Source organism: Neolamprologus multifasciatus, chromosome 5, assembly GCF_963576455.1.
Source record: "Neolamprologus multifasciatus chromosome 5, fNeoMul1.2, whole genome shotgun sequence".
In the NCBI taxonomy this organism is placed as follows: Eukaryota; Metazoa; Chordata; class Actinopteri; order Cichliformes; family Cichlidae; genus Neolamprologus; species Neolamprologus multifasciatus.
In genome coordinates this window covers 4,899,733-4,915,655 of record NC_140443.1, presented here as the reverse complement: position 1 = coordinate 4,915,655, position 15,923 = coordinate 4,899,733, and the positions used below count along the sequence as shown (strand labels likewise).

The 15,923-nt window shown below is 42.3% G+C and overlaps 1 protein-coding gene and 1 long non-coding RNA gene across 2 annotated transcripts; both read right to left on the bottom strand.

Annotated features, from left to right (window-relative positions):
- Positions 1–3,492: 3,492 nt before the first annotated feature.
- On the bottom strand, positions 3,493–9,518 carry LOC146517886 (SH3 and cysteine-rich domain-containing protein 3-like; the record flags this gene model as incomplete). The annotated part of the gene is made up of 4 exons (XM_085159239.1): positions 3,493–6,205; positions 6,971–7,074; positions 7,157–7,220; positions 9,271–9,518. Coding segments are annotated over 4 exons (624 nt in total), but the record flags the coding sequence as incomplete, so codon positions are not given.
- Positions 3,493–14,576, bottom strand: LOC146517885 (uncharacterized). Its single transcript, XR_014874099.1, has 2 exons — positions 13,916–14,576; positions 3,493–3,667 (listed from the first exon to the last, which is right to left on the bottom strand). It is a non-coding gene; the product is annotated as an uncharacterized LOC146517885 (long non-coding RNA).
- Positions 14,577–15,923: the final 1,347 nt, after the last annotated feature.

Genomic DNA, 15,923 nt, shown 5'->3' with positions numbered 1-15,923 from the left:
AAGATAGATTTTCTCTTCGACTCGATGGTAAATGCGATTCTGAATGTGGCGGTTCAATGGGATGATGCAGAGCCTGCGCTCTTAAAAAGGGGTGCATCACTTTCTGCACAGCCATAGGTGCAGTTTGACACCTCACGGAGTTATATTACTTTTTAACGCTGTATAATGCTGTTTCAACATGCGTTGCAAACGACACATCGCACGTTCAAGGAGGTTTCCATTATTAGAGGGAAGCAGCAAGCTGTGCCAGGCCTAAAACTGCACCCATGGGTGTGATGCGTAACACCTGGGGATCACAAATTAAGGAGAGAAAATGTAATAAACTTTTGGATCTAATTTGATTATTATATTTAATGCCAAGTAATAATTCTGGCATGAGTGAATTTAATTTAATTGTTGCGTGGCTACAAATCAGGTCAATACTCTAAAAGTAAAGCGTTTCTAGAAACCAAACCAGCGCTCCCAGCTGCTCTGCGTGCTTGTTTGATATCACAGCTTTATTAACATGAAAAATAAGACACTTCCTACAGATAAAGCTGGAATCTGGTTGCTTGTGCATCTCCGAAACTGTTATTAACAATAAGCACACACTGGCTCCCAGTGGGGTGTCAAGTTGGTTCAGTGAGAATTTCAGCATGACTGGCTCTTTGTCCAGTGCAACGGGGACCTCTGTTGGTTCAAATTGGCACTGCATGGTAACTGTGTACAGCACAGTGTAATTCAAGGTGGTATTTACACTGTTGTATATGTTAAGAATGTATTATATGAAAGAATGGAGGAAGATGATCATGTGTGGCCAGAAGAGGAAGAAGAAGAAGTACTGACTGGTGTAAAAAAAACATCTTTTTCAGAAAGTCTGTTAAAGCTCCATACGAAAGGTTGAGAGCTTTAAATTTCTCTTTTTATAGAGCTCTTTGTCCTCATTTGTGCAAAACGACACAATGAGTGTCATTTTGAAAGAAAAACCAAGCACCAGTTATTCATTTCTAGCTGTTAAATGATCAAATCTTCAGAGGAAACATACATTTCCAAACTTTATGCTTTCAGACTCAACTTTCAGATGCCAGGAGGGGTATTTAAAAAGTTAATACTTACGCTATATATCAAATCAATCTGCTGATCATGCATTACATTTGAAAACAAAACAAGCAAGAAATATAAGCACACTAATTGAATGCACAGACAAAAACTCACATACAAATATCTAAAATCATCCACCCACACATATCCACAAACATCCTGGCAACCTTCCTCCATCCTGCCTGTCTGCTGTGGCAGGGTTACAGGGTCGAGGATGACAACATGGCAGCTATGGTAGCCCATCTTCCACACAGTCACTTCAGTCCAGCACAGCATGAAGCAGAGGCAGTTTCCCAGGGGGAAGTGACCCGTGTCTGAAGGGGTTCTCTGTTGTCCAATCAGAAGACTGCTGAAGCCTGGCAGTGGTACCTGCTCGGGCCACGAATCTCCTTTCCTCTGACAGACGACAGAGCAGGAAGGAGGTGTGACCGGGCGACTCATCATCTGCATCTAAACATGTTGCATGAGCCCGAGAAGGGGAGGAAAGCAGGTAAGCAGGGAGGCAGCGAATGTGAAAATCAGTCTTATTCAGACGAGCGATCACTGAAAAAGCACAAAAATTAAAGCAAGTATTCTTTATTAAACATTATCAGAAGACACTGCAGCAGGTAGAGGCGTGCGAACAAAGTGAACAGATGTTTGTCCATCTGTCTTTCTGTCTACGTGTCCTGTGATTCAGGCTGTATATGTTCACTAAAATATCTCTTCAGAGCTGCATATGCCATTCCCTTCATTCCCCGTCGCCAACCATCCCCGCAGTGTTTCATTCAGCTAATTACACTGCACTCAGAGTATCTATAGATAAAAGCTCTGCAGCCTTTTGAAGATCTGGAAATGTTTCTGCTTCATTATTGTCTCGCATTTGTTCATGCATTCTTACCTTCGCTAAGAACGACACTGATAACGAAGCGATAACAAATCCTGCACCTTTTCCCAGATCCAACCCTTTGTGTGCTTCTTCTTCCTCCTCACACACTGAATTTGCATAATATGATGAAACACACTCAAATTATGTTAATTCGGTGATCGTTCAGTGTTATACGGATGACTGATGGAAAGAAGCACTCACACGCTCGCAGGTCTGATCCTGTTAATTATATTTTCCAACCTCGGCCACATATGTGGGGGCTGTAATTCGTATGATTTATTCACATGGACGATAAGAAAATGTGGATTGTCTGTGCTTCTAAAAGGGCCTGTTTTTATGTTTGATATTGTCAGTAGAAATGGTTGTTACAGCAGCAGCATTGTTGTTACAAAACTCCAAAAGTTGATTCTGTTCGTCTGGACGTGGCGTTTTCTGGGAGAAACGTTTCGTCACTCATCCAAGTCACTTCTTCAGTCTCAGCTGACTGCAGGTTTCCCCAATCTTACATTTGCATAATGACTGAAACCAGCCCACTGGAGGAACAATGGGCTGTGAGGTCAGTTCCTTAATCACAATTATGCAAATTCTCATGACCATTGATCAACAACCACTGACCAAAACCCACTGATCAATGGCCATGAGTACCATTCACAGAGAGTTGGGGAATGGCTGCAATCACAGCATTGTAAGATGGCGAAAGATGGACCCTTAGGCCCCCTCCTCGATTCAGAGATGGTCTTTCCCTTTTCACGTAAATGGCTCCTTGACTCCACGCTCAAACCAGCGTTCTTCCCTGTCCAGGATGTTACATCCTCATCCTTGAAAGAGTGTCCACTAGCCTGTAGGTGTAAATAGACTGCAGAGTCCTGGCCTGACGAGGTAGCTCTTCTGTGTTGTGCCATCCTCTTCGCCAGAGGTTGTTTGGTTTCCCCGATGTATAAATCCTGGCAATCCTCCTGGCGCTTAACAGCGTACACTATGTTACTCTGTTTGTGTCGGGGGACCCGATCCTTGGGGTGGACCAATTTTTGGCGCAGCGTGTTTTGGGGTTTAAAAGCCACAGAGACCCTGTGTTTCGAAAAATAAGAAATATAAGATTGGGGAAACCTGCAGTCAGCTGAGACTGAAGAAGTCACTTGGATGAGTGACGAAACGTTTCTCCCAGAAAACGCTACAACGCTTTTCCTGGATGATTGAGAATGCATCAAGATGTTGTTACAAAAGTTAGCAAAAACATGAATCTGACTAACAAAGATCTCCTGCAGCAGGTTGGCTGCTCACCTCCTCGCGCTTCTTCACCACAATATAATGACACACAAGCACACCAAAAAAAATTATCTCAATAATAAATCAAAGAATCTCCACATGCTTGGCTTTTTCTTCTTCTTCTTCTTTCTTGCTAAATAATCATGCAATTTTGGTTTGAGCTCGTTTGAGCTGGTTTGAGCACGGAGTCAAGGAGGCCATTTACGTGAAAAGGGAAAGACCATCTCTGAATCGAGGAGGGGGCCTAAGGATACATCTTTCGCCATCTTACAATGCTGTGATTGCAGCCATTCCCCAACTCTCTGTGAATGGTACTCATGGCCATTGATCAGTGGGTTTTGGTCAGTGGTTGTTGATCAATGGTCATGAGAATTTGCATAATTATGATTAAGGAACTGACCTCACAGCCCATTGTTCCTCCAGTGGGCTGGTTTCAGTCATTATGCAAATGTACTGTTTATAAGATTGGAAACCTGCAGTCAGCTGAGACTGAAGAAGTCACTTGGATGAGTGACGAAACGTTTCTCCCAGAAAACGCCACGTCCAGATGAACAGAATCAACTTTTGGAGAATCATGCAATTTACTTTTACTTGGTGCATTAATTGCTGTGGACCAAAGTTGAGGTCAAAGTTGTTCAGATGATTTAAAAAGGCATTTCACTGATGTTAAACTGAGTGTGTCACCACAGTTGTTAAGTGTCTGCTACTTTTCAGACAGTACAGTTGTGGTTGGAAGTTTGCATAGACTCATCGTGGGCAACCAAACGATGTTCAAAGAATCATGAAAACTCCAGGATGACCATGATGGGTGTATTCTGAACACAGCTTTACTTGATCATCTGAAAAAGTCTGTTCTCTCATGAACTTTAATGAACATAAACCTTGCTAAATGAAGCCTGCAAAGTCTGAGATTTACACCTTTTTTAAATTTCTCTAAGCATCGCACTGTCTGACCTTTGTGTGAATTTGCTGGCAAGATTGTGGCAACAGTATTATACACTCCTTAATGCTCCATTGACAAAACATCTGCTTTTATAGACAGAATCACACTTGGTGATGATCAGTTAATCCAGTGCATTTGATTCACAGCACCTGGCTGCTGCTTACAGTCTTAATTCCTATGGAAGTTTATGTTTCACTTGATGTAACGGCTACGGGTGCAAAAACTTACTCTTTTAACTAGTAATTGTTTACATGGCATTCTTAAGTCCTGCACTGAAATTAAAGTCCATTTAGGTCGTGCCTGACAGCCTGCTCTGAAACGTTTTCAACCTGCTGCTCGTGATAGCAGGCTCGGCGCTGAGAAATTTCAGAAATGTGTAGACCATGTTCTTCTTGAGCGTGTGTGTTGGTTTATGCATGAAATGTTATTTCAATAACAAATCCACTGAGAGCACAGAACAATTGTGAGCAGAAATTAATCTGCGATTCAATATGTGTGAGTGCGCTTCGACAGATGAGATGCAAAACAATCCTCAATAGTAAGCCAGAACAGGAATATGGATGTAAAACACATTTGGAGCTCGCGAGGCAACTTGTGTTACGTTTTAGCAAATACCAGAGCAATGCAGTGTAGCACTTTTTTATTTTTATATTTTTTTTAGCTCACTTTTGATGAGTTAAAATTAAACATCTGCTGAAGGAATGAGCACAATTCGTCCAAAACATAGTTCCTCTTTTGGTTGTAGGAAGCACTGCTGTTCAAAATCTCCCACTGGTGCTCAGTTGGCTTGTAATCTGGTGACTGCAGGGGACATCGCATTATTTATAACTGTTCCCTCATGCCAAATTCATGAGAGCATTGTTATCCTTTAAGACAGGGGCCCCCAATCCCAGTCCACGAGGGCCGGTGTCCCTGCAGGTTTTAGATGTGTCCTCGAACCAACACAGCTGATTTAAATGGCTAAATTAGCTCCTCAACATGGCTGTATCCCAATTCAGGGTCTGCAGCCTTAAAGGCCGCATTTTAAGGCCAATTACGTCACAGCGAGGCGCCGAAGGCTGTCCCAATTCGAAGGCTGCTCGAAATGCGGCCCTCAAATGCGTCCTTAATTTCCCTGAATTTTAAGGACGTGGCGGTGTAGCCTTCGTGGCCCAACATATCCCAGAATGCATAGCGTGGTGGTGGGTGTGGATAATTTTGCCGAAAAAAAAACGGCGGATGAGGGGCGCCCGAAGAGTAAACTTTAAGTAAGTATTGAATATTATGTCACTTATTTATGTGCAAATGTTTAATAACGAAGAACATGAAAACATTACTGTTGGCCACATGTCGGCAAAGTTAGGTGACATTAGTGACGTTTGTACTAACTTGGTTTTAAAGCCTTTACTTTAAAATATACGTCGTTCAATAGCTGAGTTTAATCTTACAGAGAATGATCAAAGCTCATGTAGAAACAAACAAAAGATTTTCTCCTTCATTTCTGTCAAACAAAGCTGTATGAAACGTTTCCAGCTGTTAGTATCATGGTTGCTAGGCAGCCTGGGCAGCGCAACGGAGGCTAGACCGTCCCATCTCACAAGCCTCGCACTTCCGGCCTTAGCGGTCTTTGAGTACGCGGCCCTTGTGGACCGTTAAGGCTGCGTACTTTAAGGCTGCAACCCTGAATTGGGATACAGCCCATGTCCTGAAGTTCTCCAGAGGCCTGGTAACAAACTAATCATGTGATTCAGGTGTGTTGACCCAAGGTGAGATCTAAAACCTGCAGGGACACCGGCCCTCGTGGACTGAGATTGCCCACCCCTGGTCTAGGATTTCCTTTAAATTGTCAAATATCTGTATTTCACTCTCTCATTTTTATTCTTGGCCTACAGTTTGGTGTAAACAGTGGCGAGGCGTAAATATAGTTTACAGTTACAGTTTGTAGTGTGTCTGCATAGGACCTGCGTATTCGATTGTGCATGTGAGCATTAACCTGGTCTTTCTTCAGAGTGATTCGGCCCATCTCTCTGTTGCCAGCAAAGGAGCGGGTCACCTTGTGGACCTCCTCTCTTGTTCACACATGGATGATGTAGTGGGCGGGAATGAATCCCGTTCTTGTCCCAATCCCCTCCTGGTGGAGCAAACGCTCCAGGGTCTAATTTGAATTACTGAGATGCCTCAGTTTAAACATGGACATATCATGTCATAGCAAGGCTTTGAGATTAGTGAGAAATAGCACAACAGATGATGCACAGTGCTGTCAAACTCATCAGGTCTGTAGTTAATTACGTCACTTGTTTTTTCCTGTTGAAGATTCTGGTCTCATGGCTTACATTTGCTCAACAACCCCATAAATATTGAAAACAAACCTTTCGAAGGAGCCAACAGCCATTAGACCTCTTTTTCCCATCATAATTGTTCTGGCTCAAAAAAGATCATCATCTAGTGGCAGAAATCCCAGAACTCGATAATGACCAAAATCTAATTAATCAATCCCTGTGCCATCTGGTTCGATATCTCTAGGTGAAATTTCACAGTGTTTGGAGAGCAGACATGGTTGAAAACATCACTTGACCATGATTACAGTGAAATATGTTGTGTGAGCTGAATTAAAATAAATAAATCTGGGTCTCACCTTCCACCATTCCTCATTGGAGTCATCTATTACTGCCATGTGCTCACTGGCACTTAAGAACAAATAAGACACGAGTATTTTAGGAATATTCAGATGTCACATGATGACACAAACAAGTAGGGCAGCCTGGAAGAAAAAGAGCAAGAAAGCGATTAAGGAAGTCATCAAAGGAGACAGGAAGTGTTGTGGAGGAGCTTACCGAACCTCTAGATCATCTTTCCCTATGGCCTTGAAGCAATAGAGAGCCGGATAGTAGTGAGACTGGCTGAACATACTGATCTTCCCCTGCTGAAGCTTTTTATTCTGAAAAATTTAGATTGACCTGTCTTTCACGGCGGTAATTATCACTGCTATTATTATCTGCAAGATTATAATTTTCCTTGACTCTGTCGTTTTCAGACTTTGTCATCTGCAAGAACTTCTCCTCTTTTGTTTCCTTCTGGCTTTTGCTAAGAACAAGGAGGAATACTAAATATTTTGATGATGTTTTAAAAAATACTCCTGGCACAAAAGATGTCCAAGCTTGACTAAAATGCACGACTGGTGCGTGTCTGCATTTACTGAAGCCACAGGATTATTTTCTACTTTTTCACCTTCTTCGTCCTCTTGCTTCCTCCATCATCATCATCTGAGTGTGGGTACAGCAGTACTAGTACTTTTACAGCACTGACTGACTTCAGTATTGCAAACATAATGCAAGATTAATGGCATAAATATAAATATATGCATATACAGATATTATATGTAAACCATAAAGTCTGATATTAAAGTCACAATGTGTTGCCTTTGCATTGTATGATTAAAAGTTCTGAGTGCATCCATACATACGTTCTTCTTGTCCTCTGATCTTTTCTTATGCCCCTTGTTAGCCATAGGCGAACTGATTTGCAGTGTCTCTAACACAGGGTCAGTGTGGGTTGACTATGCTGTCAAAGATCAGCATTCATTAGACATGCTGATAAAGGAAGAAAGCAAAAAAGGACTCAAAACTGATTGTGTAAGTTGTTCTGGGGTCCCAAAATCTGATATATTAGCAGTGTTGGGGAGTAACGGAATACATGTACCGCCGTTACGTATTTAAAATCCAAAATATGAGTAACTGTATTCCGTTACAGTTACCGTTTAAAAAGGTGGTATTTAGAATACAGTTACTTTGTTGAAATAAATGGATTACACGGCGGTACTTCATTTCATATTGCGGCGGGTCAGGACTGTTTGGGTTTTGTTTGACAGCTACGTTCTGTTGTTCCAGGCGGCAGCGTTACGGTTGCCATGGTTACAGGGTGACGCTCTCTCTCTGCGTGTTTCCTGGGTGAGAGAGGCCTTTTGTTGGTGTTGTGCTAAGCTAATAGGCAGAATGCTACAGGTATAGCTCTAAAGAATGTAGCATCATGGGCAGTGTAGTCCGTGCTGCAGGGAGAATGGACTGCCATACACGTTATGTGTCTGTGAGCGAGGGAGGGAGAAAAAGGAAAAGTACGAGTTGTCATCGAGCAAAAACGGGAGCTGGAAGCATGTAAATATAATAATAACCACTGCAGCCAAGAAGAGTTCCTGACGAGCCCAGTTGTAAGTAAGCTATTAAGACTCGACTGTACACCGTGTTCGTGTTTTCCTCCAAAAACAATAAGTTCCGTTGGAGCAGCCTTTCAACGCCTCTCTCTGTCGCTCGCTAGCAAAGTTGACCCAGACAACAAAGTAAAGCTAATTTTCAGCTACGAGCCGACACAGAACCCACCGTATTAGCCAGAGGTCCCTTTACTACGGTTCGGAGCTGCGGACCTTCAGTAACAGTAATAAATCACAGCAATAGTACATTCATGTAGTTGTAAACAGCATGATAATATATTAAGTAATCCAAAGTATTCAGAATACGTTACTCTCATTGAGTAACGTAACGGAATACGTTACAGAATACATTTTGGGGCATGTATTCTGTAATCTGTAATGGAATACATTATAAAAGTAACCTTCCCAACACTGTATATTAGCAACAAAAAAGGTGCTGCTTATTATGTATCTATATATATTTCTGTTTTACAAGTGTTGAAGATGTTGCAAGTTATTTAAAAAGATCATTTAAAAACTCCACATGACAAACAAACAAACACACCAACCCATGAAAAACAGAGGGGTTATTTACAGGTTACCGAAACTAAAAACACATTTGCTTTATGATTCATTTCTTAAAAACGACCGCTATGTTGACGCGAACTTATGTTAAAAGGCTAAGTGTCCAGGTTTGGCATTTGGTTTTAATGAGGAATTTATCTCAATGTAGCAATATGTGCAAGTGGGATTTGCAAAAGGGCAGCAGCTGCGAGACTGTGGCATACTGCTGACTCCGGTAGAGAGAGCTGTAGGCTCTTCCAAAGCCTACAGGCTGCAAGAGCACATGACAAGAGAGGGGGCGAGGAGAGGTGCATACACATTAAATATATGGGAGGAAAAATCTCTGCTGTACTCATTTACACTCCTGCCACGGCCACGCTGTCTTACAATTTTACCAAAACACATCGGGAACTAAACGTGTGCCTGGCTGTGGTGCTGGGTGATGTTTTGTGACGCCCACAAACAATCATGTGAGCACAGATATCGCAAAACTTTGGTTTCTTGCAGCAGTGATCTTTAAACTTGTGAGGTTTGTCACTGGCCGGTTTGACTAGCTCTGGAAGAAGTCGTCCCTCTTTCTCGTTCTCTTCTACATCCTCATCACAGATGAAATATACCTGAAAGGAAAGAGGATAAAATCACTACAGATAAGGATAAAATAGTTGCCATGAGCACCAATGGTTTGACATGAAGGACTTTGTCTTTTTGTGGAAATTTTAAAAAAGCAAGATGTGGATAAAGAGGTATTTAATGGAACCATTGGATAATTTTATCAGCTACACGTCTACCTGCAACATCTGAAAGGCCTGAGTGACACAGTTTTGAGATTCCACTACTTTGTTCTCTTTATTCAACCCAAACAGTCTCAGTGTCCTGAACCGCCCACCACAGGCTGACAGATTTATACAAGACCGGGTCTATTAATACTGCACTCTGAGTCATATGGAGCCCGTCAGGTCGTCGCACAAACTGCATCACGTCAGCCAGAGCTGAGAAAAAGAACTTCAGTGCTGAGACTGTTGTAGGTTTTTGCTTCTTCATTTTATCCATCCATCCAATTGGATAGGATGGAGTCTATCCCAGTTGTCATAGAGATAGGCTATCATGATGAAAATTCATGGATTCGGTGGGTAGCTTTGCATGCTATGGAGTTTTTGTCACAAACCACAGGTGGGACAAATGGATGTAGATTTTAAAATAGCGATCAGCAGACACCCACAACATTCCCAGTTGAACATCCAAGAACTTGACTTCACTGCTGCTCTATACAGTCAAAAACAAGGGCATCGTTTTCTCAGACACACACACGCACACATATTTACAAGCTTTTGTATTCACACACCATCACAGGGAAGCCTGACAGACTGAACTCTCAAAGTCTGGCAGGATTAGAGAAGCCCTGCGGCCATCAGGCTGTGGATTTACACAATAATAGCTGCTAATACCAGGGATAGTTCACACATTACAGTGCCATCTCACTGCAACTCTATTTAGCTGTCAGAATTCCTAAACAGACCTACCACAATGCTTCTGTCAGCTGAGAGTTTACTTATTTAAACTCACTTTTGCAGTTATTCTTTTTTTTTGCCTGTCCCGTTTGGTTCTTTTGCCATCAGAATTGTTGTCTAAAGGCAAAGAAAGATGCCCAACGGATTTACTTTACCAAATGGACCATCCCAGCCTTGCCGTATTGGTCTATTTGATTCACCTTTGCTTTTATTGTTTATTTTTGCAACATTTTGTTAACTTTTGCAGTTATTCACCAAATGACACGAGGCAGAGGAAGAGGTGATGCAATATCTGACATTCACACTTTATCAGGTAATAAAAGTATGTGTGTTGACATGAAAGTAGGCTAGATAAATCAAATGAAGACCACCTGTATTTTCTACCAATTAATTGTATATAGGTAGTTATGTTGGTTCCTCTCTATCCCAGACACAGTAAAAGAGAACAGACTTTGATTTGCAGTATGTGTTTACGGCATGTTCAGAAAAGTTTCCTCCAGAAGTAGAAATTGCACAGTATAAATCAAAACTCTACAATCACTCAAAAAACATTCATTTTCTGCTCGGTCTTACTCAATAACACTTCAACAGGAGGAAGATTGAGATAAATAATGCCAGAGGCCTGTGAGCTTGAGGGTCTTACGCGGCATCTTCTCCTCAGTATCTGTTCCTAAGACTGTGTTCTTGTGGACAGAGAGCTCAGATGTTGGTCCTGGGATTTGCTGGATCCACTCAGCCAGTTTAGGGTCAATGCCCCAAGTGCTCCAATTACCACAGGGGACCAATGTTCCCTTTACTCTCAGTGTCTTCTCGAGCTCCTCTCTCAGCGCTCAGTATTTCTCAAGCTTCTCATGTTCCTTTTTCCCCATGTTGCTATCAGTTGGTATAGGTACATCTATCGCTACGGCCATCTTCCTCTGCTTGTCTACCACAACTATATCTAGTTGGTTTGCCATCACCAGCTTGTCCATCTGTGTCTAGCACCCTAGGGTGAAACCCTCCATGCATGGTGAGGAGTTTTCTTGTCTTGATGTAAGTGGCTTCTATCTCCTCCTTTGGTCAGCTTGTTATCCCAGAAGGGCATCTGATGACCAGGAGGGAACAGATGTTACATTGCCCAGATCTTCTTTTTCCCATTCAGCTGACTCCCCAGGACTTGTCTTACTCTCTGCAGTTGTCCTCAATGTCTGCAATGTCGCCTTCTGGTATTACAGTCCCCAAAGTTCTGACTACCTTACCTCTCTTTGTTACTATCTGTTGTTGCTGTAGAACCTAGTGGTATGAATCAGTGACAGGGAATTGATGTCTTTTTCACTTCTGGTGTACTGCTTGATGTCATCCATATAGAAGAGGTGATTGCACCAATTTGTAGATGGTATCTGTCGCCAGTCTTGTTAATGATCTGGCTAAAGAGTTCGGGGCCTATAGAAGAGCAGAGGGGACAAAGCATTTCCTTGGTAAATCCCACACTTGATGGCAACTTGTGCTATTGGCTTGAAGTTGGCCTCCAGTGTTGTTTGTCACATCCTCATGAAATTCCTGATGAAAGCTCTTAGCATCCTGTTGATCTTGTACAGTTCTAGGGATTCCAGGATCCATATGTGAGGCTTTGAGTCATAGGCTTTCTTGTAGTCAATCCAGGTACTCTACACATTGGTCAGTCTGGTCTTACAGTCTCAAGCAACTTCTGTATGTACCATTAGTTGGTGTTTTGCCCCTCTGATGTTCCTGCCAATCCTTTCTGCACCCAGCTCATGTACTGAGCCACGTCCAGTTCATCTTAGCCGCTATGATGCCTGGCAGGAGCTTCCGTGTTGTTTTCATGCAGGTTGGATGGGACCGGTCCCTTCGGGGGATCCTTGGGATCAGGACTGTCCAGCCTTTAGTAAGCCATTCCAGGTGTGTCTCAACCATTAGCAATTCATTCATTTGTGCTGCCAGATGCTTATGGAGTGCAGTTAGCTTTTCTTGGATGTTTGCCACTGTGATGTTTACTGGTGCCTGTTCTACTCTAGCTCCACTAGCCACTGAGCATTGCTGTTATGTGTTGCATCCTTCTTGGTGTGGCTACTGTTCTCATATTGATCTCCTGCCACTGAAAGTTTATTCTCCTCACTCCTATCTCTCTGGTATACCTCTTCAAGAGACTAGCCATCGTTTAATAATAATAATAATAATGGATTGGATTTATATAGTGCTTTTTAAGGCACCCAAAGCGCTTTACAGTGCCACTTTTACATTTTTATGAAGAACCTTTGAGCTCATTTAAGACATTTAATATATTTTAGTTTGCTAATGAGATTGTGATTATGAGCTCCTTCTACCTTTCTTCTGTGTTTTTATATATATACAACATAAAATGGTGTATTATGGTGTTAATAAATTACAAGAGCATGAGTCAAAGATAACATCCATTTGCACAGTAAATATAAGAGAAGAGCCACGGCGTTACCATGACCTGGCTTGATCCCAGCTGGAGACTTTCACTCCCCCTGAGCTGTCCTTACTGTTTCCCAATCACACATATATCAAATGCAAATAAGATAGTGATTTCTATGCAACTCGTCTTTACTACACAGAAACTGTTAAACTCTACTTAAGTTTACCCAGAAATAGCAAACATTTCTCCAGCATAGATTTCCTTTTGGTTTCAGTGAAAGCAGACACTTTTATTTTGTGCTTATGTGGGTCTTACACCTTCTCGCCGTGTGAATGTCAGACCCAAAAGTTGATTCTGTTCATCTGGACGTAGCGTTTTCAGTGGGGGAAACATTTCATTGTTTTAGCACTGGAATTATACAGCGCAGTACTATCAGACACACAGAGTTCACATTGAATATGAGGGAACTTGAGATGATCTGTCAGGAGGAACGAGATAAACTGCCCTAATCCGGATTTGTAAAGCCTGCAGAGACTTTCCCAACAACTCTCAAAACTATAATTAAATGGGTTTCTACAAAGTACTGAAATTAGGGCTTGAATATTATTGCTAATTAGTTTTCAGTTCCTGAAGGCAAATATTTATAAAAAGGTTTTTCTTTGTCAGAATTATTGACTTGTGAAATTTCATTTTAACAGCAGCCTGTATCAACAGGAGCACAGCTGAGAGATCATTCAAGTTCACAAATGTCAAGTAACCAACTTAACCCAGAAAACCTCTTTTAGCAGCCTCCATCAGACATTTCCCATTTTCAGTTTAGATGTTGGTGTGCAGAACTTCTTCGTTCTTCCTCCAAATGTACTCGTGTAAAAAAGTTAAAACTTCTGTCCACAGGCACTGGACCCTGATGCAGGTTTGGAGTATCCAGGCAATTTGAGCCAGGATGCAGAAATCCAATACTGCATGTCTTGATGCATTCTCAATCATCCAGGAAAATAAATCTCCGAAAGTTGATTCTGTTCGTCTGGACGTAGCGTTTTCTGGGAGAAACGTTTCGTCACTCATCCAAGTGACTTCTTCAGTCTCGGCTGACTGCAGGTTTCCCCAATCTTATAAACTGGTTTCAGTCATTATGCAAATGTACTGTTTATAAGATTGGGGAAACCTGCAGTCAGCCGAGACTGAAGAAGTCACTTGGATGAGTGACGAAACGTTTCTCCCAGAAAACGCTACGTCCAGACGAACAGAATCAACTTTTGGAGAGCAATACTGCATGGTTTTGTGTCCTTCAACCATCATGAAACCCATGCCATGGAGCTCCTGGTGCATTGGTTGTGTGGTGATGTCAATGTCAAAGAAGGGTTGAAACTGTGCAGTTAGACCAGGGGTGGGCAATTCCAGTCCACGAGGGCCGGTGTCCCTGCAGGTTTTAGATCTCACCTTGGGTCAACACACCTGAATCACATGATTAGTTCATTACCAGGCCTCTGGAGAACTTTAAGACATGTTGAGGAGCTAATTTAGCCATTTAAATCAGCTGTGTTGGTTCAAGGACACATCTAAAACCTGCAGGGACACCAGCCCTCGAGGCCTGGAGTTGCCCACCCCTGAGTTAGACAGTCAACAGGTGCTTTATCTATCACACAGTGTGCCATTCCATTGGTGACCCTGCTCTATAACTTCCACTTTGCCACAATACTACTTACAGCCAATTGTGGAAAATCTACAAGAAGAAAATTCATGAACTGAGTAGTTGCAAAGGCACGGTCCCAATACAGTACCATGCTCAAATTCAGAGAGCTGTTTAGGATTCAATTCAATCAATTCAATTTTATTTATATAGCGCCAAATCACAACAAATGTCGCCTCAAGGCGCTTCATAGATACAGAGAAAAGCCCAACAATCATATGACCCCCTATGAGCAAGCACTTTGGCGACAGTGGGAAGGAAAAACTCCCTTTTAACAGGAAGAAACCTCCGGCAGAACCAGGCTCAGGGAGGGGCGGCCATCTGCTGCGACCGGTTGGGGTGAGAGAAGGAAGACAGGATAAAAGACATGCTGTGAAAGAGAGACAGAGGTTAATAACAGATATGATTCAATACAGAGAGGTCTGTTAATACATAGTGAGTGAGAAAGGTGACTGGAAAGGAAAAACTCAATGCATCATGGGAATCCCCCGGCAGCCTACGTCTATTGCAGCATAACTAAGGGAGGATTCAGGGTCACCTGGTCCAGCCCTAACTATATGCTTTAGCAAAAAGGAAAGTTTTAAGCCTAATCTTAAAAGTAGAGATAGTGTCTGTCTCCCGAATCCAAACTGGAAGCTGGTTCCACAGAAGAGGGGCCTGAAAACTGAAGGCTCTCCCTCCCATTCTACTTTTAAATACTCTAGGTACTACAAGTAGGCCTGCAGAGCGAGAGCGAAGTGCTCTAATAGGGTGATATGGTACTACATGGTCATTAAGATAAGATGGGGCCTGATTATTTAAGACCTTGTATGTGAGGAGCAGGATTTTGAATTCAATTCTGGATTTAACAGGAAGCCAATGAAGGGAAGCCAAAACAGGAGAAATCTGCTCTCTCTTTCTAGTCCCTGTCAGTACTCTTGCTGCAGCATTTTGGATTAACTGAAGGCTTTTCAGTGAGTTTTTTGGACATCCTGATAATAATGAATTGCAGTAGTCCAGCCTGGAAGTAATAAATGCATGCAGTGATAAATAGGATGACCTATTCCAGGGGTGGCAAACTCCAGGCCTCGAGAGCCGGTGTCCTGCATGTTTTAGATGTGTCCTTGATCCATCACAGCTGATTTAAATTGCTAAATTACCTCCCCAACATGTCTTGAAGTTCTCCAGAAGCCCGGTAATAAACTAATCATTTGATTCAGGTGTGTTGACCCAGGGTGTTATCTAAAACCTGCAGGACATTGGCTCTCGAGGCCTGGAGTTTGCCACCCCTGACCTCTTCATTCACAAATATTTGCAGATACAGTCGGCTTGTCTAGGTGCTTTCTTTTATAAATCTGGATTACGAGGTATAGCCCAACAGTTCTCACTTGACATTATGACAGTATAAACCTGGTTTAAGGGGTAAAGGGCTCAGAAACATTTCTTGGAATTGCATGTGTACTACAGTCAGGTCCATAAATAT